This window comes from Pseudorca crassidens, chromosome 7 (assembly GCF_039906515.1).
Source record: "Pseudorca crassidens isolate mPseCra1 chromosome 7, mPseCra1.hap1, whole genome shotgun sequence".
In the NCBI taxonomy this organism is placed as follows: domain Eukaryota; kingdom Metazoa; phylum Chordata; class Mammalia; order Artiodactyla; family Delphinidae; genus Pseudorca; species Pseudorca crassidens.
In genome coordinates this window covers 84,073,916-84,099,190 of record NC_090302.1, presented here as the reverse complement: position 1 = coordinate 84,099,190, position 25,275 = coordinate 84,073,916, and the positions used below count along the sequence as shown (strand labels likewise).

General features: G+C 39.3%; 2 protein-coding genes across 10 annotated transcripts in view; both read left to right on the top strand.

Annotated features, from left to right (window-relative positions):
• Nucleotides 1-13,145, top strand: part of TUT7 (terminal uridylyl transferase 7) — a 71,985-nt gene extending 58,840 nt beyond the window's left edge. For 5 of the 6 annotated variants that reach the window (XM_067744777.1, XM_067744778.1, XM_067744782.1 and 2 more), the window contains one exon: nt 7,341-13,145. In XM_067744777.1, coding sequence (XP_067600878.1) covers nt 7,341-7,408 — 68 coding nt within the window. In that variant the 3' untranslated portion in view covers nt 7,409-13,145. The other variant, XM_067744779.1, reaches the window with a different exon arrangement.
• On the top strand, nt 12,947-24,805 carry ISCA1 (iron-sulfur cluster assembly 1). Of its 4 annotated transcripts, XM_067744787.1 has the most exons (6): nt 13,006-13,145; nt 16,640-16,744; nt 18,574-18,648; nt 19,960-20,013; nt 22,727-22,832; nt 24,510-24,805. In XM_067744787.1, the coding sequence occupies exons 2-6, from the start codon at nt 16,724-16,726 to the stop codon at nt 24,656-24,658; spliced, it is 405 nt and encodes a 134-aa protein (XP_067600888.1). In that variant the 5' UTR covers nt 13,006-13,145; nt 16,640-16,723; the 3' UTR covers nt 24,659-24,805. The 4 variants fall into 4 exon arrangements, with proteins under 4 accessions (XP_067600886.1, XP_067600889.1, XP_067600888.1 ...); XM_067744785.1 differs by lacking the exon at nt 16,640-16,744 and having other exon boundaries at nt 12,947-13,145; XM_067744789.1 differs by lacking the exon at nt 18,574-18,648.
• Nucleotides 24,806-25,275: the final 470 nt, after the last annotated feature.

The following is a 25,275-nucleotide window of genomic DNA, read 5'->3' as shown; positions in this document are numbered from 1 at the left end:
AACACTCAAAATGAAATTGTGTGAAAAGAGAATGGGGCCTATCATGAGAGGATTTGATTGACAATGGCAGCAGCCATGAAAGATGGATGAGATTGACAGGCTGCCTCTGAAAGCTACTTCAACAGATGAAAGTGTTTGGGAAACAGACTCCACTGCAGTTTGTGGGATTGTTTCCCGTAGATCCTCTGAGAGTTTGAGGATCACAAGGTTACCAGATGTAAGCAAGGCAAAAGAGCGTTGTTTTTACAAGCTTCAGCCTTGAACAGGCATTTCCAGAACATTTTACATAAGAAAATACTGATCCTTGCTTAGTTGAGATATTTGTTTTGCCAAGGATAAGGTGTTTCTGAATATCGGCTTTGCCATCAGATCGCATGGTGTGATTTCTAGCTTTGTGATCTTATCCTCCACTTCCTTCAGTTTCCTCATCTGTTACAAGGGGATAATAGCACTACTATCACTTGCCTGGTATGGCTGTTGAGAAACCCTCATAAAAGCACTTAGAACAGTAGCTGCATGCAGCGAGGGCGGAGGTTGACAGGGGGTGCTGATGGGGTTGATATTCCCGCAGGGCATCTGTCGGCATTGCTTCTGCTAAAGGCTTTACACATCTTGAGAGTAAAACTTTATAATTGTATAATTTTTTAAGTGGGGGAGAAATACAGATATTAGACATATGCCTAGAAATGGCATTACCAATTGACAGTAAGTTAGGATTTCAATAAATTTTCTTCTGAGTAAAAGACTTACATATTTATAAATCTTTTGAATAACTGTAAAATTTTATTTTTTTCCTGTAGTAAGTTTATTACAATAAATAGGTTTACTTTATACCAGAAAAGAAAACATAGGTGGTTAAAATTTATCCTTTCCTATAAATTAAACTTCAAGTTTAATTTATTGACAACTGTTAATACTGTCAAATTTACCCATGGTAAATTTATACAAGTTATCTATGTTGTTATAGATGTGAAATATGTCTCAACTGTAAGTAGTATTAAGTTTCCAAAAAGCTCTTCCTTTTCACAGGCTTATTTATCTGTGATGCACGGGTAGTTTCCTAACAAGAGCCTGCTGGTGTGGACAGCCCCTGCTCTCACACATCAGTTATATTGACCTTAGAAGAAATTAGCTGCTCTGAGCTCCAGATGTCACATTTATAAAATTGGCAGTAGCACCATCTGTGTCATCGGGTGCTGAGAAGATTAAAGCACCCATTCAGTAGTAAGCACTCAACCAACTTCTCTTTTCCTCTCCTGATACCTCCCTCCATTCCTTTCCACTAAGCTACGTATAGTTCTTAACTCTCAAATGTGATAGTAGTAGATAGAAAATTCCATGAATTTCCTTGATCTTCATTGTTTCCTCCCTCCTGCACATACACACAGCCAACACAGTGCCTTAGATATTCAGTAAGTTTGGAAGAATAATCAAGAATACGAGTGTTAAAATCAGACTTACTTGAGTCTGAAATCCAGCTCAGTCATTTACTAGCTGCATTACCTCTGTCGAGTTATCGAACCTCTCAGTGCCTCAGTTTCCTTGTCGATAAATTGGGGCTGATATCTCACAGGGCAATTGTAAGGATTAATTTCATATATGTAAAGCCCTTAACACAGCATCTGGCACACATCACTCAATAAATTATTACTACTCTTATTACTGTGGTTAACGCAAAGTCTCCATCCAACCATGCTGTACTTCTCTCTAACTTCTAGGACGAATATATAATGGAAATTTTTAACAAAACAGGAGTATGTGGAGATTGGAGAACCATAGTCATAAACTGTTCAGTATGAGAATCTCAGAAAACTAACATTTTTCTATTTCTTAATCCTCTACCGTTTTTGCAAAGAAAATTACTTTTCCAAAGAAACTACCTGTCTCTTCGTTTATTCCATTTTAATCCCAGGATTTGAAATCTTAAAAATTGGAGATACTGTAAGAGATTGGTGGATATCTTTTCTCCTTCATGATGATGTATACTTTTTTCCTTAACCAGAACGTTAAAGCCTACTTATTAAAAACAAAAACACAGTTCTCTTTATGATAGTAAATTTAAAATAATAGAAGCACTTTTTAGAAACCATATGGGGAGATCTTAGTATCAGTGAATATAGATCATTCTTTTTCATACCCTTCTTGATATTCCAGTATATGAATATACATTATTTATTTAACCATTCCTTATTAATGAGCTAGCTCTTTTCAAACATTTGTTATGTCAGTGTCTTCAAAACTTTTTTGCTCGCATACTCTCCCCCAAAATGTTGAACCACCAATATATCTCCTTGTATGTGTTTAAGTTTATATCTCCATTTTTCATCATAATTGCAAAACATGTAATTTCTGGAGGTTTTTTGTAAATATTGGCATTTTAAAAACAAAACTTTTAAATCAAGCTTAAATGTATCAAATGAAATGTAAATATTATTGCAGAAATTTTACATCTTTTTTTTTTCCGCCTTGAATTCTTTTGTTTCACTTCCATGGAATTTTATCTTAAGATGGTACCTTTTAATCATATATATTTCAAGCATTTTATTTACCAGCCTATCATACTTATCTGCAACAGAAGTGTTTATATAGATTGAATTTTTTTATATAAATTGAATTTTTAAGCTTTTTATTAAATCTCAAAGTGTAAACATTTCTTCTAAATTATTTTTATAGTTATAAGAATAATATAATTAGCCAAAACAAATGTTACAAATTTTGATTAAAAATTGCTTTTTATGTTTACTTACTGAAAATGACTGTCCTTTATTTAGATGGGATTTTTTTCCCCATGCATTCATTCAACTTTGGATCAGTACTACTTACTGCAGGACTGAAACAGTGAATCATTTCTGTTCCTAATCTTTTTGTTTTTATACTTGGTAAACATTGAGAAAACTCATTAGTCTTTATGATAGCAAATTAAAAGTAATAAGAAATACCTTTAGGAGTCTGGGAAGGGAAGATGTATTACAACAGTGCCACTCAGTTATTTTCATTCCTTTTTAATTAACTGACCAAAAATCACATAATAACGCATCATCAGAAATTATTTTGATGGTCATCAGCTATCAGTGTAATTTTATGAAAGCTAAAAATTTGGGTTTTTATTAGAGGCATTCACATTTTATCACAGATACCAGCATTCTGTGTGCCTCCCTGCCTCCCAAAGTTTTTTTTTCACCCTGGGGCAATGTACCACATTAAGAGGTGGATGGTTAGAAGGTATGCCTCTCTGTCTTGTGAAAGGGGAAAGAAAAAGTGGTGTGATTCCTGAGAACCAGCCCAAAGCCTGGGCCACAAAGGCATTCTCAGAAAGAACTCAGAAATTGAAGCACTGTGGTCAGCTCTCTGATTGCCCAACGAATACGTTAAGCACTTGTCCTGTTAAGCTATTCAGGAATACAAGTACCCAAGGTTGAAGACCACTGTTTAAACATTATAATGTATATTTGCATGTTTGTCTAGTTATTTCCTCAGGATAAATACCCATTTAGGAGGATAATAGGTTTAAAGGTATGCATGTTTCGACAGAGATACAATTAATGCCGTGTTGTGATTGTTGACAATCTCAGAGAGTCATTCACAAACTTTCCATACCCTCACTCCATTAGGGTAGTCCTTTTTTGCCAGTCTGCTTGAAGTTCTACTATTACCATTAAACACTAACATTTCCCATGTTCTCATTTGTATTTCTTCGTGTTATATCTTTGTATTTTCGTTGAGGATTCATTTTTGTCTTTAGTTCTTTCTACTTAGAAATTCATTCATGCTTTGTCAAATGAGTTACAGTAGGCTTCGCCACTACCACCAGTTTATTATTCTTTCAGCCTCATTTATGATTTATTTTGCCATACATAACATTTGTTTGTTTGTTTTAGTAGTTTGATCTAGCCAGCTTTAGGGTAGTTTCAAGTCATGCTTACACAATTTTAAGAATTTCATGTTCTTCCCCCAGATTACATAAAAATTCATATTTTATTTCTAGCAGTTTTATCTTTTTTTGTGGCCGCACCATGCGGTATGTGGGTTCTTAGTTCCCAACCAGGGATCGAATATGTGCCCCCTGCACTGGAAGTGTGGAGACTTAACCACTGGACTGCCAGGGAAGTCCCATAGTTTTATCTTTTTACATGTGAATTTTTTATATGAAGTTTCTTCAGGTATGATGAGATTTTGTGTGTGTGTATATATATATATATATATATATATGTGTGTGTGTATATATATATATATATATATATAGGACTACATGTTTAAGTGATGCAGTAATAAAACTATAAGTACTATTCTTAGAAAAGAATGGTTTCTTAACATTTTGGGGAAAAATTTTTTTAAAGGTACAGATAATATAACAACTACCCATCTACTAGAGAATTGGCGTTATTTTTTCACATTTTCTTTTCAATCATTTGTTAATAAAAGGTTAAGATGGTGACTACCCCAGGCCCATTCTGTCTGTCATGTCCCCCTCCATCCCAGAGGATCCATTATTATGACTTCAGGTACCAGTTCTTTTTAAGCCCTTACTTATGTATCCTTTAATATACGTATCCTTGGTGAATATTTAAATTTAAATGACATATCACACTGTATAATAAGAATGTTCTACAACCTGCTTTTTTATATCTATTTAACGAAATTACTTTGAAATTTATATATGTTGTTGTATATAGATTTAGCCTCTTTCTTTACAGTATTGCATCATACAAATACAGAATATTTTATGTAGCCATTACCTAGTACGTGAACATTTAGATTACCTCTGATTTTTTCCTATTATAAACAGTGTTGTAATGATCATTCTTGTGTGAGTCTTCTTGAGCATGTTTTAGAGATTCTATAGGGTTTGAGTACCTAGAAGTCAAATTGTTGGGTCATAGCACATTTTCATATGTGCATATGTGCCTTTTCAGTTTAGTTAGATATTGTCGTATACTCTCTCATTGGTTGAAACAATTATCACTCCCATCAGCAGTTTTTATTCTTACAAATCTGATGAGTGAGAAATACTTTGGTGTTGTTCTAATGGGTATTTTTTTGACTCTGGTGATGCTAAGCACCTTTTTCTATGTTAACTGGCCAGTTGGAGTTCCTCTTCTATAAATGGTCTGTTCAGATCATTTGCCTGTTTTCCTGTTGCATTATCATTTCCTTAATAATTTACAAGCGTTCTTCATTCTGAATACTGAGCATTTATTATTATATACTTCCTTAATATCTTCCTCCAGTATGTCTTGTCTTTCACCTTGTATCTATTGCCACTTCAGTTTTTAATTTTGAGATAATCAGATGATTGGTTTTCCCTGATTAGTTTTCATGGACATGTGATTCATGATTTTAGGGTTATCTTTCAGAAATTCTTCCCTAGCCTGAGGTTATAAAGATATACAACTGTATTTTTTTCTATTAGCTTTAAAACCTTATTTTTCCTATTTAGATCTTTAATCCATCCGAAGTGTGTGTAGAATATGAGGTGCAGTGATCTAAATTTTTGTCCTTCAAGTGAAAAGCCTGTCCTCAATACTTTGTGCAGTTCAGAATATCAAAGATGTGTATTTTTGACCAGTAGACACTCCGTGGTATAAATATGGTATTTATACACAAGCAGAGTACTTTGAATCTTCCTGACATAGCACTCATTTTTCACTGTGAGTTGACTATCTAGATGTCCTGCTTCGAAAAGTTTGCTTTTGGGGGGCATAAGTTTATATTTGCATACTTAATATTTTGGCTTTGGACATTTTAGAAAGTATAGTTTAAGCAAAATGAAAATAAAAGCCATTTATACTTGTCCCGTTCTAGAGCAATAACTATTGTTTAGGTTTTGGAGGTAAAATCTTCCCAGCTTTTTACATCAGTGTAATGATAATAGTTAGCATTTATTGAGTACTTTCTATGTGCCAGTTTCAGTTGCTTTACATGTATTAATTAATTTAATCGTCACAATAACTCCAAGGGGGTAGGTGTTATTGCCCTTATTTTACAGATAAGGAAAATGAAGCGCCAAATAGCTGATTGGTAGGGTTTTTCCTTTTTTAATTTTTAGTTTTAATGGAAATATTATTCATGTGGTTTTATAAACTGCTTTTTTCATGTTCTTAATTATCCTCTGCATACCTAATAATCCTATTTTGTTCATGATATACTTAGTCATATCACAAGTTCTGGACATTTGAGTTGTTTGCATACTTAAGTTATTGTAAGGTTTGTATGAATATTCCTTTACCAAAATTTCTACCCACTTCCCTGTCCTTCTGCTTTTCCTTCAAACAATTTGGTGGTTAGGAATTGGTATCTTGTTTGCATTTCTTTGATTACCCATTGATATTGAATATTTTTTTGTGCTGTCTTTTTCTCTTTCATATATTGCTTTTTCTTTCACCAGCTATCTATTGGTGTTCATCTTTTCTCTATTGATTTGTAACTTCTTTAGTACTAAGCATAGAAAGCCTTTTTCATAAATAAAATATAATGTGATGTACTTAGGAAACTGTTTCCCCACCCCAAGATTGTATAAATAGCCACTACTTCTTATACTTTGACTCTCTTATATTTAATTCTATAATTCATTTGGAATTAGGTGGGGAGGAAAAGTATGATGTGAGGGAGGAAACTTATCTAACCCTCTTCTTCCAAAATTACTTATTTGACACAATACCAGTTATTGAACAATCCATACTTTCCCCCATTGATTTGAAATGTATATAATCAATGTGTATAACCTTTGTTATATACTACTTTCTTACAAGTAATCACTTAAGAATTTCTCAGTTTTCTTGCTTCGTTGATCGATTTGTTTAGACTCCAGAACAGAACTTATTAACTGTTCTGTGGTATGCATTTAATTAGCAGTCTTTATTTCTGTCCTTCACCTGTAAATATAATAAATTTCCTTTTTTTCTTTTAAATCAATGACTTATGGCTACAATATCACCATTCACAGCTTCGTGTCGTCAGAGTAATGACCCAAGATATATATTTCTGACCAAAGTATTCTTTGCAATCTATTCTGTTTGGTTGCAGATGCAGAGCAGAGCCTTTAAAAGTTCACCTGGCCTTCTGTACCAATATGTAAATAGTGAGCATGCAAATGTATTAAAATGATGTCACTCTAGCAACTCGTCTGCATTTAGAAAGAATGTGACGAGGCTTATGTTTAATAGATAATGTTCTATATATACCTTTTTACAATATATCTAGCCAAATTACTTGATTGAAAACAAGTGACCAGTATGAAAAGTTTCTGTGAATAATTAACAATAAGAAGTAACTGTATGGCGTTTACGATAAAGTGAGGCTTGTTTCATTTATGTTGGGTTTTGTTTTTTCCCCTCCTCTAGGTAGCCTTTCCAGTAAATATATGACTCAGGGAAAAGCCTCAGCGAAGAGGACCCAGCAGGAATCATGAGGGAAGGAAAATGCCGCACTCTAAATGGCCACTCAGGCGTTCCTATTCACTTTGAAAATTAGGTTCATTTCACAGGACACAGCAGCATAGATCAGGCTTCAACTTAACATTTAAGGGAAATGTCTGATTTTTTTTTTTTAACTTAATGAAATTGTTAATGAGGAAAAAAAATTTTTATATAGTCTTACCTACTACAAATCCCTGTAGATTTAAGGATTTTAATAGAAAGCCATGATGTATGTATTGAAGACAGGTTTAAAAAAAAAATGTAATTATGGGCCAGTATTCAGGAATACAATTTCATGCTTTTTAATTCTTTCAAAGCACACTAAAATTGGTGTGCTGATGAACTCCAAGTAAATTAATCCTTTTTTTCCCTTATAAATCCTTTTTGTTTGTTTGTTTTGAAGAGGGGAAATTATATTTATTGTTGTTGACTGAATCCTTGTGTGAAAGCGTGTCAAATATGTGTGAACTGCCACTACTGTATTTACGATTTACAAACCTTACTTTATTGATATTTGTAGAAGAAGTGATAACGTGAACATGAGTACCTATTTATGTGAGCCTTCCGTGGATGAGCAGTGCCACTGAGGGGCTTTTAGTTTTCTTCCCTCTCCAATTTTAAGTAAGTTGACATATAACTACTATGGTCATAAAAATGAAGTAAGGAAAACAAGAGTCCTGTTTGCTGCTAAAAACATTTTCAAAGGAAAAATGACAAAAGTAATTTTTACTTTTTATGATATTCAGAAATTAGGGTGGAGGACTTTTAAAATCCCTGATTATTAAAGAGGCTATCTCTGCCAATCATGAGTTTGATTGGTCTGACTGGAGCCCTCCTGGAACTGTTTCTCTAATTCACAAGCCCTTCAGAAGTAGTACATGGTCTAAACTATGCCTCGGTTTATTTATCATTTTGAAATAAAATCACATTTTCAACCTGTAACTTTATCCATATTACTTTCCACTGAGAGTCCTACATTTTCTGAGGAAACTAGGTCAAGGATTAAGGGCAGTACAGATCTGCTCCTCTTTATCCCGTGTTCCCTTTACATGTGCTCATTCGATCTGGTGTTTATTGACACCCGACGCCTGCCAAGTCCTGAGAGTGTGCCAGTAAGAGGCACAGATTTATGGGGGGTGAATGCATAGGAAGGGCTGCAGGGGGTGCTTGCTGGGCAAACGTTCCCAGATAGAAGAGGGCTCAGAAAGTAGCACACCTTGTGTGCCCTTCTTTTAAACAAATTACTTGGAGACATTTTCCAGCTAAAAAAGAACCATATCAAAATTAACTTTAGAGGGGAGTTCCCTTTGGCTTAGTGGTTAGGATTCGGGGCTTTCACTGCTGTAGCCCAGGTTCAGTCCCTGGCCAGGGAACTGAGATACTGCAAGCCACGCGGGGCAGCGAAAAAAAGAAAAAAAAAATGAACTTTAGAGTAGGGAAGTTGTGGTAGAAAGAATTAGGCATTATTCCTTACTCAGTTTTGAATGAACAGAAACTCATGAATTAACAAGTGAATTAAGCACCCTGGGCTAAAACTGCTCTACCTGACTTTCCTCCGCTGCTCCTCTTTTCTTCTCTTGCCTTCGCACGTAAAAGTCGACCGGACACGTAATTCTTGTCACTTTCTTTGGAAAGACTGTTGATGGCATTCTGTTGTCTTCTGGCATAGTAACGAGATTGGGGCCAACCTGATTTTTGTTCCCTTATAGGTTTTATTTTTCTGCTTGGATGCTTCTGTGTTTATTTCTCCCTGTAACTTTTGTATCAGTGACATTTGTCTGAAACAAAAGTGAATCCAATGTCTCTCCCCACCTAAGGTTTTTTTTTTTTAATTTGAGAGAATATCTATATTCATAATTTTAGTTCTCAAAAATACTTTTGTCTATTCTCAAATGCCTCTCCCTATCATCTCTTTTCTTTCCGGTTAGGAAAGCTTGTCAAGTTTAACCTCCACGTGACTGGCTTGATTTTTAGTGTCATCCTCCTGTTTGCTCTTTCTAACATGAGGTTTGTTATTGCACTTGTAACTTTCTTGAACTTACCTAACCCACCACCTTCCTTTTCCTCTCATTCTTTTAGTTTGTTCTTATTATCTTCCTTTTCATAGAAACCATATTTTCATATATCCTTTGAAGAATGTTGAAAGTTTCCTACATTTTATTCTGATTTCTAAAGTAGATTCTGCCTAATGTATTTGATAGCTTTTTGATTTTCAGTTCGTCACACTGAATCAGTGGGACAGTGACTAGTATTTGCCAGCAGACCTGGATAATGTATTGCCCTTGGTTCTCTTCACTCCCTTTACTTGGATGCTGGTCACAGCCCCTTCTCAGCACCCCAGCTGGGGGACAGGAACATCTGCTCCATGCTGAGTCCAGTTTCCAGGGTGTGGCTATCTTGCAGATGCAGCTGGTCTGTCTCTTACAAGCTGCAAAAATGCCCCACCACCAGGGTTCTCCCTTCCTCTTTCTCTCAAGAACAAAAATATGAAATCCATTTTTTATACTCCCAATCTACACTTTTTAATCTCTTGCTCAGTGTGTACAGTAGCAGGAATGTGCACACTTAGAGATGTTATTAAATGTTCTCAGATAACTTCAGTTTATTCAAATACATATATATATTACCCTAGTGGAAAAAATCCTGGGTAGATAAGTCAGTAGGGTTCAGTATTACGGCAAAAAAAAATGTTGAAAAGCAAACAGAATTTAACAAACCTCCCTAAAATTGCAAAGATGTGCTCGGTACTTCTTTTTCTTTGAAAGCAGGCTTGTTTGGACAGCAGCAGTCAAGAATTTAGCACACTTTCCACTGAGTGGAATTCTAGGCTTAATTAGATTCTGGCTCTGCCATTATTCCAGCTGAGAGTGTGGCAAATCCCTCTGACCTTTTAGCAGTTCATTTTCCTTGCCTGTAAAATGGAAACCATACCTGCCCTTGCACAGTAGTGAGGATCAAGTGCGGTCTTACTAAGAAAACACTTCTTTAAATGTCTAGAACCCTGAAATTAAATCCTGAAGTGCAGTGTTGAACATTCCCCTATTGTAAGTTTTTAACCTATTAGTGGAAATCTAGAAGTGGTTACAGCTTGGGACCACTTCAACAGTCTCCACACCCGCCTAACTTCAATACCACACAACAGCTGCTGCTCTGAGATAAAGGAGCACACATTTTTTATATAGTCATGAAGACACTTTCTTCTAACATGCCAGTTTCTTTCAGGGATCTGCACCATTTTCAAGTAACATTAGGTATGCCTGATCCACTGACAAGCAGATTATGTGGCTGAGCACATACATGCAAAACAGCCAACAAGTTAAAAACTGAGTAGTGTGTATTAAATAGAGGAAAGAAAGCTATTAGTCATACACAGGATCCTCAATCAGAAAATTCAGGACTGGATTTTTTAAATAGTGTCTAAGGCACTATACTAAAGGGCTTGAGTTTAAGCATCATTTATAAAATAGCCATGCCAACGCTCCTCTGTGTGGCTCAAAGTAGTGAGGCTCCAATGAGATGATGTGCTCAAGGGTTCTTCTGAAACCTGAACAGTGCTACGCAACTGTATAACATTTTTTCAATAATTGATAAAAATACATGGCATCTTTTTTTTACATTTTTATTAATAAACTTTATTTTTTAGAGCAGGTTTAGGTTCACAGCAAAATTGAGCAGAAAGTAGAGAGTTCCCTTATGGCACCTGCAGCACACCAACCTCCACCACTGTCCACATCCTGTACCGGAGTGGGACATTTGTTACAATCCATGAACCTACATGGGCACATCATTGTCACCTGGAGTCCACTGTTTACATTAAGATTCATTCTTGGTGTAGCACATTCTGTGGCTTTGGACAAATGTATAATGACATTGTATCATATGAAGTATTTTCAAAATTCATGGCATCTTTGAATATCTATTACCAATTAGCACCGTTTATGGAGTGCTGCTGTGTGCTGTGCAGTCTTCCAAGAGCTTTTCATTTAATCTTCATATCTTTAGGAGACAAGGCATGAGAAGGAACATGATCACCCACCTACTCACAGATCACCACCTAGTCAAATCACCCACCTAGTTAAAGATGAAACCAAGAGACGATTCCACACTACCTCGCCTAATCCCACAGTTTCTTCTGTGCACAGCGGGGCTTGGAAAACAACTATTCTCTGTCAATGCGATCGCGTCTAAGTAGCAGAGAGAAAATTACTTAACTAATTCTGAACTATCCAATCCTGTAGGCTCTAGAGGATGAAAGATAAACTGGGTTCTAATAAACACTTCACACTCCGCGCGTGGCGGGGAGCGAGAGGAAGCCCTCGCCCAGCCCAGCCCAGCATTTTAAAATAAAAATAAAAAACACTTCACTGATTAGTTCTTTCCACGTCAAAACACTGAGCAAGAATCCATCCTCCCCAGCAAGACTCCACACAACCTCCTCCTTCCTTTCTCCCTTTAGCATTTAGAAATGCCGCCTTTCTTTTTTTTTTTTTTTTGGTACGCGGGCCTCTCACTGTTGTGGCCTCTCCCGTTGCGGAGCACAGGGTCCGGACGCGCAGGCTCAGCGGCCATGGCTCACGGGCCCAGCCGCTCCACGGCATGTGGGATCTTCCCAGACCGGGGCACGAACCCGTGTTCCCTGCATCGGCAGGCGGACTCTCAACCACTGCGCCACCAGGGAAGCCCGATATGCCGCCTTTCTTGATGTTCTCCTCCCATCTGCTGCCCCTACTGCACTTCTCTCCTACCAGGATCTCCAATTCTTCCTTGGACCTTCCGTTTACCAGGCTTCCTGTGTACGCCTTGGGTATAGTGCTGGCTGCACAATGCCTGGGGCTCAGGAATGTTTGCCGAATTAAAGGACAGAAGTCCCTGAGCAGCCACAAGATCTGACAAGCAACAGGTATTCCATCAAGCTATCGACTGGTACTTGCTATAAAAGTATTCCCCGAGCTGCCCAGTCACATCTTACAGTAAAGCTGGATTCCAACCTAAAGCAAACATTGTGTTAGTACCATATTTCAACATCCCAACATCCTAAGCAGCTTGGGGAAAGGCAGGGGAGAGAAGGAGGATGTTTACTGAGAATCTGCGGTAATTCTACGCTCTTAAGAACTGCCAAGCTGGACCAAAAAGGAAGACGGAAACGTATGTAGCTGTCCGGGCCTCGAATCCATTCTGCCCTTGTAAACCGCACCTACGGCCGCACCTTGTGAACCGCACCTACGGCCGGTAGACTCCTCTGAGTTCTTAAGCGGCGGGGCAGCACCTTGCCCAGAAGTCAGGGCGTGGAACGGCGCGCCTCCAGAGTCCACAAGTCCGAGTTCATTCCATGTGCCCCACTCCGGCTTGAGTCAGCAGGCGTGGATCTGCCGCAGAGCTACGACCTTGCGCTCGACCCCTGTGTCCCGCGTCACATGACCACGGCCCGGGCGCCAAGCCACGCTCTCCGCCTGTCACTCATACGGCCCGCCCCACGCCCGTCACTCATACGGCCCGCCCAATGGCGACGGCGTGGGCGGGCCCACGAGGGGCGGGGCCTAGGGCGCCGTGCGCCGGAGCTTGTGGCGTCAATGCGCCCGCCGTGTCCATGGAGAGAGGCTGAGGTGGCCGAGTTCCGGCCCGAGGTATCGGGGCGCCGGGAGGGCGAGGATGTCGGCTTCGTTAGTCCGGGCCACTGTCCGGGCTGTGAGCAAGAGGAAGTTGCAGCCCACCCGGGCCGCCCTCACCCTGGTGAGTGGCTGGGGCGCGCGACCGGGCCCGTTATATTGGTTCACCTTCGCCCCCGCGAGGGGGGGCACGGTGGCAGGGCACAGCACGGCCGGGCGGCAGCACCCCTGACCCGCTCCGCAGCCGCCGCATCGTCCCCACCCCCAACTCGCCTCTGCTGTGGAGATAAACAAGCACGGGCGGGGCTGCTCCTCGGGAGCCGGGCGCCCGGGAACTACGTTTCCCAGCAGGCGGCGCGCCGCCGCGTGCGGAGGGGGGAGGGGCGGCGCGAGCACGGCCCCTTGGGGGTCAGGCGCGGCTTTTCCGGAGTTTGGGGTTGCGGAGGGTCTTGCTGCGGCAGCAGTGCTTGAGGTCGCGGGTTACTTAGAGGTCGAAGTGCCAGGTGCCGGGCGCAGCTGGGTGAATGAACCAGGGTTCCTACCCTTGTGGCGCTTGGGGAGAGCCGAGCCTAGCCTCGCCCGGCCGCAGGACCACAGTGTGATGCGGGAGCGCCGGTGAGAGCGCGGAGACAACAAAGCCCACCCGCTTGCAGAGATCAAGGCTGCAGTGCACAAAGGGTTACTTCCTGGTGTCTGGGGTTGAAGAGGCTTTGAAACGCACTCTGTGCCTCCAGGGGCCCTAGGCCGTGGTGGCTCTAACAAAGGACAAAGAAGGATAAATTACCACCCTGAGTGAGTTTACAGCGTTCTCTGGGTGAAAGGTCAAACACACTCAAAGGAAACTTGCTGCAGATACTTACAGAACTTACTGTGCATGCTGGATCCCCGACGTACTGCACAGTTTTGTTTTGTGTTTTAAATTCACATAAAATTAACCACTTGGAAGCGTTCGATTCGGTGGCATTTAGTACATTCACAGTATTGTAAAACTGTCACTTCTATGTAGCTCCAAAACACCTGGCCCCAAAAGAAAACCCCCTGTCCATTAAGCAGTCACTATTTGCAGTTTTGAAAGATTAATTTCATAGGAAATCTTATGATCAGTTCAGCATTCTTCTCACACACACCCCACTCTTGGTAAAGAAGCCTTTGTGCAAACATTCAATTCCTGAAGACTGGGGAAAACAGATTAAATTGAATCATGGATTCCGTTCAATTTAATGCCATGAGAAGGCCTGTTGCCGGAAAATTCGTTTCAGCAAAACAGGAGAAAGTCATGAGCAGGTGGAAGAATATATTTTTATAATGAGTCACTGTTTTAGGTGCATAAGGAGGTTATTCTGTTTTTATGTGATACTGTATTCTACATTCCTTTTTTCTGTACCATCAAGCCCATTTTCCTGTCTGAAAGATACACTGTCAAATCTTAGAATTCTCCAAGATTTGAAATCATAAGAACTAGAAAGCACTACTCATACTTTGCGTCTCCTTTCAATCCCAGTAAAAATTATTCAGAAATCAAAAGAATTCTACCACTGGTACTGATAGAGCCAGGAAGAGTCAGAAAGTGTGGAGACACTTTTTTGCCTTTTCTTTCTCCACCATTTGGCATGGGTCATACCCTTTCTCTCCATTCCTACTTAGTCATCAGACATTTAAGACCTACGTTTCCCACCCTCTTGGGACACAGTCATGGGCCAGGCCTTTGGCACCTCTAGAAATTACTAGGAACAATAACCCAGCCCACTTTCTCAGACCTGCTCTCAATCCGTGCTTGCTCCTTTATGCTTCATTACCTGTCCCGGCTTACCAGGCCAATTCTGCTACCAGCACTGCTTTGTCATGTCAGTTCTCAGTTCACAAGGGCTCTGTGTTGCCTTTGATCAACATTTCCAATTAGCATGCAGGAGTCCATTGTCTGAATTTATCCTCCTTAACTGTCTAGCGGACTTTAGTCCCTTTCCCTGTGATCTTAGCTGGTGCCAACGCACATCCCTGTTTCTTTCCACCAAAGGTCTGTGGTAGCAGGCTTGCAGTTATTTTAATCCTGGCATGTGTTCCTAGTCTTAACACACTGGCATGCATGTATGGATATCTGTGCTTAATTTTCAAGTGTTTTTGCAAACGTTTAACACCATGTTCATTTAAGTGCAAAAGCAGTGAAATCATCAAAGGACTAATGAGTGAAGACAGATGAGAGCAAATGAAATGAGATAGTTCAATGAAATGGGTAAGAAGAGATGATGAATGTTAGCTAAGTATATAAATTTTGACATCAGGAGTTCAACATGTTGCAACCTTTGAGAAGTGCTGTACCTGTGCAGTCTAGTCAGTGAGAGGTTAGGAAAAGGTATTGATGAAATAAAAGCATGATTCCATGTTTTCAGAGCCAAATTACCTGTGTTAACTGTTGTTAATCCAGGAGAGGATTGATGGTTTGCTGGAGAGAAAGACTTCAAAGACTGGTCACAGGCACTTTTATGCAACCAGGGGTGGGTCCTTGATAGAATAAGGTTTCAACCCACCACATCAAAGTCAGTACCCTTCATCCAAGGAGGATGACATCCCCCTTCCCTACTTCCCTGCAGGCCCAGGAATTGCGAATGGAATTGTATGTATAGGAGCCAGAGTAAAATATGACTGAAGAACTTGAAGATTTAACACTACACTGCAGGCAGAGGCCTTTATTTCCATTGTTGTACAAAGCAGAATCATTGCAGCCCTAATTAGGGTTAGGGATATACCCACAACTGTCCTAAAGCTCAACCAAAGATGTGAAGATTAATGGTACATAGCCAGCATCATTCTTGATGCACAAGAGAGAAGTTAATTCATTACATACAGTGGGTACCTTAGGGCTTAATTTCTAGCAGCTCCTGGTTGAGAAGGGTCTGGAAACAATATGATGTTAAATACATGGGGGCTCAAGGAGGTGTTTATTCATTGAAGGAGTAGCCCCAGAAGTCCTTTGGAACAGTGACCAAGCTGTAAGATAGGTATATGGAGGCAATTTAAGGGGCATTACACAGGAAACAATTGGAAGTAGCCTGAATGTCTAACAGTGAAAGGCCAGTTAAATAAGTAAGAGTAAATCCTGTTGGCAAGATATGTAGTCATTGCAAGTAATGATTTTTTTTTAAAGGTTTGGGAGTCATAACTCTTAATTCTTTGACTTACTAGCCCTGTGCAAATTACTTAATCTTTAATACCTAAATCACAGAACTGAAAGAATAAAAAGATGATGCATATAAACCATTAAGCACCTGGAAAGTACTCAAGAAACAGTGACTATATATGTATGTTACTATGTATCAAATGAGTAGCATGTTAAACTTTGAACAGTAGGCTACAAAATTGTGAATATGTACTATGATTACCTGCATGTACAGGAATAGGCAAAGACAAAAGGGAAACAGCATCATAATGCCATAGCTGTTAAAGAATGACTCAAACAAAATATACTGAAATTTATTCATTGGCTGCCCTTTATCTACCATCTTTTAAACCTTAAAATACCAGATTTACAATGAAACGAAACTAGGTTGTAGTTGTTGGCTCGTGTTTAGTATACATAATCATGGAGTTAACTTCGGGTTTTAATCTTGTTTCCTTAAACAGCAAAAAATGAAAATTGCCTGGGGAATGACTAAGGAAATGCAGTATTGAGGATGGAAAGTTTCTGCTGCAAGGAATAGAAACGCTATGGCATTGGATAAAGTAAAAGTATGTTGCTATGAAGTAGTCAAAAGATTCATTTATCTGCAGTGCCTTCTCCCATAATTTCAGCCACAAAAACAGACTAGAAGTCTTTTTTTTTTTTTAAGGCCAAAATATCTCACTCAAAGATACTCTTTCACTTGAAAGAATGTCTTGTTCTGTGATATACGTATGAGAGAAATAATATTTCATTGAGTTTCTTGAATTTATTTCACTGGCCAAATCTCAGGTGAATTAGACTCATTGATTATACATAACTTTCTTGGGTGGGTATGGGTAACTTAGTTGTTTGGGGGAGTATGTTGAAACTGGAGGGCCGCTAGGCTTGCAGCATGTTGTTTTGTTGAAGTTTTAATACTATTTCCCAGAATGATCTTAAGTCCCAAACGTTCCCCTGTTTAGTCATTCTGACTTGTTCTGAAATTCAGATCCATTGCTTGGAAAGTTCTAATAACCATATCTTTACCCTGAAGTGGACTCTCAGCAGGGTTATACATCATCAGTAACACTCCTCCCAGTGGGGTATATTGGATTATTGCCTGACACTAGGAAATTAAGACATGTTTTGGTTCCTGTAAAGACATGTTTTGGTTCCCAGGCACGCAGGTAATTTTTCTCTTAAGCCCCTTTCTGTATGAAATGTTGAACATCAACCACTTTGTGGTAAGTGGACCACTCTCCATGAATTGCTTTTGTTTGCTGTTTAAGTGTTTTCTACTAAGAGTTGAGAAAAGAAGGAAATATATTGCTTTTGTAAAAACCAAATTAGATAATTTAGAAAGTCACATGAGACTCAGGAGTTCCCTGGTGGTCCAGTGGATAGGATTTGGCGCTTTCACTGCCATGGCCCAGGTTCAATCCCTGGTCAGGATGAAAAGAAACACGTGGGGCAGCATGGTATGTGTGCCCTGAGCTTACACCTCCCATCTGCTGGCAATAAACCAAGGCTCCGCATCAGGTTGGACTTCCAGTGAGTATTTTCCCACGACTGTGCCTTTTTTTTTTTAATTTACTGGAAATCTTTTGATTGTAATTTGACAGTAATTAGATTAATTTCTTCAGAACTCACATGGGAAATATCACCATGAAAATTAGGAAAGCTAGTTTTTACTGGCAATCATTTAGAAGTGTAACTAAGCATTTTTTAAAAATTTTTTCTATTAATATCTCTCTAACTATTTGAGGTTAATATACTGTGATCTTAAAAAATAAATAAAAATAATTCTCTGCAGAATTTCCTCCTTCCCCCCACCCCCCCATCCTATTCCCTGTCGTTGATCTGCTTGGTTCCTGTTCTGAAAGAACTGTGGGAAACGGCCTTTATAAACCACCCACTGGTAGTGATTTATTCAACTTTTTTTTTTTAAGTGACACACAATAAGAAATACATACACACCGTATGTTAATAACTGAATCAAAGTTTCACTGTTTATCAAGTGCAGTGCACTGTTCTGTGATTTTTGTTTTTGTTTTTTGGCTGTGTTGGGTCTTCGTTGCTACGCACGGACTTTCTTTGGTTGCGGCGAGCGGGGACTACTCTTCGTTGCGGTGCGCGGGCTTCTCATTGTGGTGGCTTCTCGTTGCGGGGCACAGGCTCTAAGTGTGCGGGCTTCATTAGTTGTGGCACCCGGGCTTCAGTAGTTGTGGTACCTGGGCTTAGTTGCTCCGTGGCATGTGAGATCTTCCCAGACCAGGGATCGAACCCATGTCCCCTGTGTTGGCAGGTGGATTCTTAACCACTGCGCCATCAGGGAAGTCCCTGTTTTTGTTTTTGTTTTTTTAATGATAGTCTCAACCTTCTACATTGGTTTCATGACTTTTCTAAATTTGTCCAGACTCTGCTTCAGCATCTTCATCTGGCCAAGCCCCAACCAGACAGGGTGAAAGAGCACACTCGGTCCATCCATCAGGTCTGTACCCCCAGCACAGGCTTGAGTTCTGGCTACGATTACTACCTAGTTGTAGATCATAATGTCCACTCTGAGATTTCACAAACCAGGAAAATGCCTGTATAGAAAACTGGAGGACCCGCTCAGCATTGCCAGCTAGAGGAGCTAGTAAAACGAAACGTAGGAAGGACATGATCTCTTCATGATAATATATTCTCATTGTTATAATAATAGCTGGCTTATGTTGAGCTCTCTGTTCCTGGCGCTATTCTAAATGCTTTTCATGAATTCGTTCATTTAATACTCACAAGAATCCTGAGGAGGAGGGACTTTTATCCCTGTTTAAGCCAAGTAATGGGCTGGGACACAGCTAGGAAGTGGGCCAGGAATGCCCTGGGACAGGCTTTCTCCCTAACAGCCTCCTCAGGAAATTGGGGTTTGTAATGCTGATCTACGCATGAAGTACATTGAGACGTTTTCTTATTTTTGAGGACAACTGGGCTTGGTTAAACAGCATTTCTCCTGAAAACTCTTCCATGTTCTTGTTTCTATTATTGACTAGCTTAGTTCTGAGCATCATCTAGATGCTCAGATGCTGATGTAATAATCTCTGTGGATAGGGACTTCCCTGGAGGCCCAGTGGTCAAGACTTCGTGCTTCCAATGCAAGGGGCGCAGGTTCGATCCCTGGTTGGGGAACTAAGATCCCACGTGCCGCGCGGCCAAAATCAATCAATTAATCAATCTCTGTGACATTTGGTGGGACTGGCACGAGAGGCACACTGGGTTATTTGATGCTGGTAACATTTTTTCCTCTAGGTGTACATTTTGATGGATCTGAAATAGATTTGGGGTAAACAGAATGAGCAATAGAGTTAATAATGATCAATAGGAAAAATGCCTGAAGATTGGCTTTCCCAATGTGGTACTTGATATCATTCATTGACTGTCGAGTGCCTTCTGTGTGTCAGGCAATGTGCTTGTTGCTGGGCATAAAGTAGGAATTTGAAATAGATGCTGACTAGAAAAATTATATTTGTGATGTGAGTAGATAGTACCACAGAGATTATGACAGGGAGCTGACCTTGACTGAGGGGGTGGGGGCAGGGGATGAAGAGGATGTTGCTAGTGGATATTTTTAAAAATGCTTTTAATTGAGTAGAGTTCATATGCTTGTGTATGAAATCCACAAGGTACTCTGGTGAGAATGGAACATAAATTCACCACATGAATTTGCTAAAGATAGACTTGAGTTGTCTTAAATACTAGGAAATATAAGGCTGAAGAAGGCAAAGTTTGTAACTAACAACTTAATAACCTTCCCTTTTTTCAGACACCTTCAGCAGTAAACAAGATAAAACAGCTTCTTAAAGATAAGCCTGAACACGTAAGTAAAACCAATCAGACAAATATTTAGTAAAAAATTGAAGTTGTATTTTCACAATGAATTTATCTTGTGATAAACAGTGTGCTTTCATTAATTAGGGGTTTTTATTTAAAAAGTAAAAAATGCTCATGATTTTTAAATGCAAGTAACACAACAGGGTATTATGAAAAATATGAAAAGGAAGTCACTCTCTCGCCCCACATTCTTTATTCATTCTCCCTTCCAGGAGGCTGCCTCTTCGTGTCCTTGCACAGATCATCTGTGCATTTTATTACCTAGACCAAGGTTTCTCAGCCTCAGCACTGTTGATGTTTTGGACTGGATAGTCCTTGTTGGGAGTGGATTGCAGGATGTTTAGCAGAATCTCTGGCCTGTGCCGGAGTTGTGACAACCAAAACTAATTCCCTGAGGGGAACCGCTGGCCTAGACTTTGCTTGTTACATTTGCGTGTGTGTCTCTTTTCCTACTTAGGTGAGAACATACCACACACACTGTGGTTGCACTTTGCTTTGCCCCTAATAGTATAGCTTGAAGATCTTTCCATATCCTTACATAAAGATCCTTATTCTCTTTATGGCTGCATATACTAATGTATTCCGTTGAACAAGTTTATCTAGCCACGCTCTCATATTAAAGGTCTTTTGGGTTGTTCTCATTCAGTGCTTCCACAAACATTATTCAACAAATATTTAGCATCTGTAGTGTGCCAGGCCCGTTGTTCTGGACCTGTAGGCATAGCTTATTTCATCTACATAAGCTGTATTCTTAGATGTAGAATCGCTGGGCAAGGGGTGTGCGAACCATCTTAATCTTAGCACATTGTTCACTGCCTAAGGGATACTGTAAATGACTTCCAAGACTATTAATATTCAATAATTAGACTACAGAGTAGTTTCTAAGTTCCATTGTACAACCTGTATTACAGTGTAACAGGAGTTCGATCATCTTCCCCCTAAGAATTATTAAATCTAAGTATATCAGTGTTCCAACTCAATTCCAACTAAATTTGGGTAGACTAATGACTAGAGTATAAATTGACCAGTTGACACAATTTCACTTTTGTAGAGTTGAGGGATGTTTGTTCGTTTTGACATGAAAAGGGTTGAGCAAACACTTCTTCAGGTGTCATTTGTGGCATAAGCAATCCCTTTTCCAAACTCCAGGTACCTAAAGCTGTATTTTCACATACTCTTTAATAAAGTGTCTCTCTATTCCTAATAGTTGGACTTCCTGCTTGTTTGAGTCTTCCTATTTGCAAAGATAAAAACTAAGTTAAACAAGTATTTATGACGTGTGCTCCAGAATTTCAGCCAGGCACTTTATTATTTATCATGTTGAATATGTGAAATTCCCTCACACATTCTCTAAGCTGTCACTGTGAAGGTGAATAAAGCTATAGTTCTGTCTCCTTGTTTGAAGACAGAAGAGAATACTCTGAATGCTTCAACTCATCAAAACCACCAAATATCTTAACATCTAACTCATGCTCTTCATCAGGTGTCTTCCCACTTTATGTTTGCTTTCCTGGAGCAAGCACATGTTACTGCTGTTCAGGGAATCAGGATCTGCTTGCTAAAATGATACTTCTTATGATAATGCTGTATACGCACATGAAAAAGCAGATAGGACTCAAGAATAGATAGAAATTGGGTAGATATTGTTAGAAAACTACATTGAGGTAGACATTGGTATTTTAAAAGTGCTGTTTGGTCACTTTTTAAACTTCTTAACGTCTGTGTTGACTGCAGTCTTTTGCTTTCTGGTACTTGAGAATGTTTACAGAATTAAGGCCCCATGTCACATAGAGGCAATGTGATTGCCAGGTGATGACCTATGAACCTTGGTGAACCTAACCATAGGGAAATATCCTGGGAACATCTCACATGGTGAGGTGGAGCAAAAACATTTTTGAGCAAGTCCAGTCTTCTTATGTAGTCATCTCTGCCATCAGATATTTTTTTCCTTTTTTTTTTTAAAAAAAAAGGTGATTATTCATTTTTGGAATTAAAACTCTTCCCTTAAAAATGTTATTCCCAGAAAAAATGGTTAATAGTAATGGTTAAGTAATAAACATGCTTTAGGTGTAGTGGAATATTATGTAGGCATTAGTTGCAAATGATAATTACAAAAGCTAATTGCATGGGAAAATGATGTCTTAAGTGGGAAAAAAAGCAGAGAATAAATTTTTTATTTCTGCTCTAATAAAAACTATATTTAGGGAATTCCCTGGCAGTCCAGTGGTTAGGACTCTGAGCTTTCATGGCCAAGGGCATGGGTTCAATCCCTGGTTAGGGAACTAAGATCCCACAAGCCGCGTGGCACGGCCAAAAAAAAAAAAAAAACCATGTTTAGATTATATATGAGACAAAGACTGAAAGAAAATAGGAAAAAACACACAAGCTCATTTTTAGGGTACTGGTGACTGTAGTTTTAGGGTGCAGTGTTCCCTCTGTATTTCTTTCTTCGTATATAATTGGTTTTTATTCTTTTTGGATCCCTGCCAATGTTGTAATGATATTTGTACAGTAGTTAAATTTTTTAAATGCTAGTTTCCCATTCTGCTTATACTTCCTAAAGGGACTATTTATAGCCAGAAATCTAATATTTATCTTTTAGCTTTTGAAGAAAATATTATCAAATAGGGCTTTTATTACTATAACTGTTTAATCTGTACTACATTAAAACTAAGTTTATTTTTACAATGCCTTTTCAGGTTGGTGTGAAAGTTGGTGTCCGAACCAGGGGTTGTAATGGCCTTTCCTACACTCTGGAATATACAAAGACAAAAGGAGACTCTGATGAAGAAGTTGTTCAAGATGGTGAGTTTTATGCAAACTTTTTCTGGACACTTTGTTCTCCCTAAAATGTTTGGCCTTGTGTAGCATGGAGAGTAATGATGATAATAGTAAGAATGGTGTATTTAGTGCTCACTGTAAGGGAGGCATGGTTCGACGGGCTCTCATATATTAACTAATTTATACACAGCAACTAAATGAGAATGGTACTGTATTGTCCCCATTTTGCAGATGAAGAAACTGAGGCACTGAGAGATTAAATATGTTTGCCTAAGGTCACACAGCCAGTAAGTGGCCTTATGAACATTTGAACCCAATCAAGTTCACTCCAGAGGCTGTGCTCTTAGTAACTAAGTGATAGATTATTGGATAAACTTGTTTATTTGTTTCAGTTATGAAAGGTTATCATTGTGTGCAGAAGGATTTTAAGATGATAAAACTTCAGAATGAACCAGCCACTTTGGTGTGAAGCATCTATGTCAAATAAGTAATGTCATTTCCTCCTTTAGAAGAGTCTATTTCCAATTTTTATTAAAAATTTCAGTGCTGGGCTTCCCTGGTGGCACAGTGGTTGAGAGTCCGCCTGCCGATGCAGGGGACGCGGGTTCGTGCCCCGGTCCGGGAAGATCCCACATGCCGCGGAGCGACTGGGCCCGTGAGCCATGGCCACTGAGCCTGTGCATCCGGAGCCTGTGCTCCACAACGGCAGAGGCCACAACAGTGACAGGCCCGCGTACAGCAAAAAAAAAAAAAAAAAAATTGCAGTGCTTTAATTATATTTTGCCCCTCCCCCCCAGTCCCTGCCCCTACCCAATAATCTGATAAAATCTATTTAAAACAAAATAAATACTGCTACAACCTCAGGGGAGTTTCAGCGTGCATGGGTTCTGCAGCACTGGCTTTGTGTGCGCCATTAGCCAGTTTTCATGGGTTCTTGATGTGTATTCTTTTTATTGCACTTAAGTTACTGATCAATAAAGACATTTGTTAATATATTATTTTTAAAATCAATATGTAAAAGTATCTTAAACCTGAAAGTTTTCATCTTAAAGAAGAGATCTAATAAAGATAGTTCATATTTAAGTAATGATGCAGTTTTTTATAAGGAAGAAAGCTTTCTTAATCCATTAGTATTTACGAAGGTTCCCACCTCTACCAACTAGTTAGGTAGAGATAACTAGGGAGTTATGTTATTGTCAGTTTTCTGGTCCATAAGCAGAAAAACAGAACTGCTTGTACTGATTCATGATTTAGTCTTATTAAACTAGCCCATTATATCATAGTCCTTTGTGTTTCTCTAGGCTTGGCAGTGTGTTGTGTATACAAATGTCATTTCAGGATTTTCATTAATCTCATTGACTCCATCTTTACAGAACTCTTACTGAGAATATACACATTTTCTTCATGTAGCAAATTGAAGTATAGCAAAGAAAGGCAAATTCTAGTTTTACACAGAATTGTCATGGAATTTGCTGTACACAACTGTCTAGCCTAATACAATTGTTTTTGACATAGATTATTGTGTAGGAAAGGGGACAGAAAACTGAACACTACATCCCTTAAAGGAAATAATGAGACAGATTCAAAAGCCTCTTGTTTGACGTTTGTTAGTGGTTACTATTTAAAGTTCAGTTGTGCTTTGAATCAGCAGGTTCCATGGGATGGCAGGCTTTATATGACTCATGTTTTCTTCTCCCCCAGGAGTCAGAGTGTTCATCGAGAAGAAAGCACAGCTAACACTTTTAGGAACAGAAATGGACTATGTTGAAGACAAATTATCCAGTGAGTTTGTGTTCAATAACCCAAACATCAAAGGAACATGTGGCTGTGGAGAAAGCTTTAATATTTGACTCCTCAGGACTGCTCAGGCTGTAGGCCCCAGGAGAGCTGTGGAAGCTCTATGGCTTATTGCAGAAGTCATAGGACTGTCGCATGCTTAAGGTTTGTAACATATGGCTGCCTTACAAGGAAAATAAAGTGATGCATTTGAAAATGAAGCCAGTGTGTTAGATTCCAGAAGAATTGATACTTGTGTCCTTTATAGGGGACAGAAAATGAGAATCTGTTGCTCTCTTTGTGTCGTTTTTCTGATCTGTAAAGAAAAAAAGTTTTACCCTGCAATTAAATTCTCCTTCCTGCATCCTTTCTGTTAGAGCTAGTTTCATGGAAGTTGCCTTCCTGGGGGGGATTTCAGAAAACATATTCTTAATAGGTGTAGATTGGTAGATCTTTTGAAAGGATTGAACGTACTTCTCCCAACAAGATGGATTTTAAAATTCAGAGGCAGGAAGTCTTGACTCCTGGTGTGGTGTGGTGGTGCATTGTTTTTCTACCCAAACTGGGCACAGCGTTTCTACATTTTTATCTAAAACTTCATTGTCTGATACCTCATTTGCTTACCCTGCAGCATCCCCAGCCATTAAAGTATTGGACAGAGATTTCCTTAACTGTAGTGCAGAATAGTTCT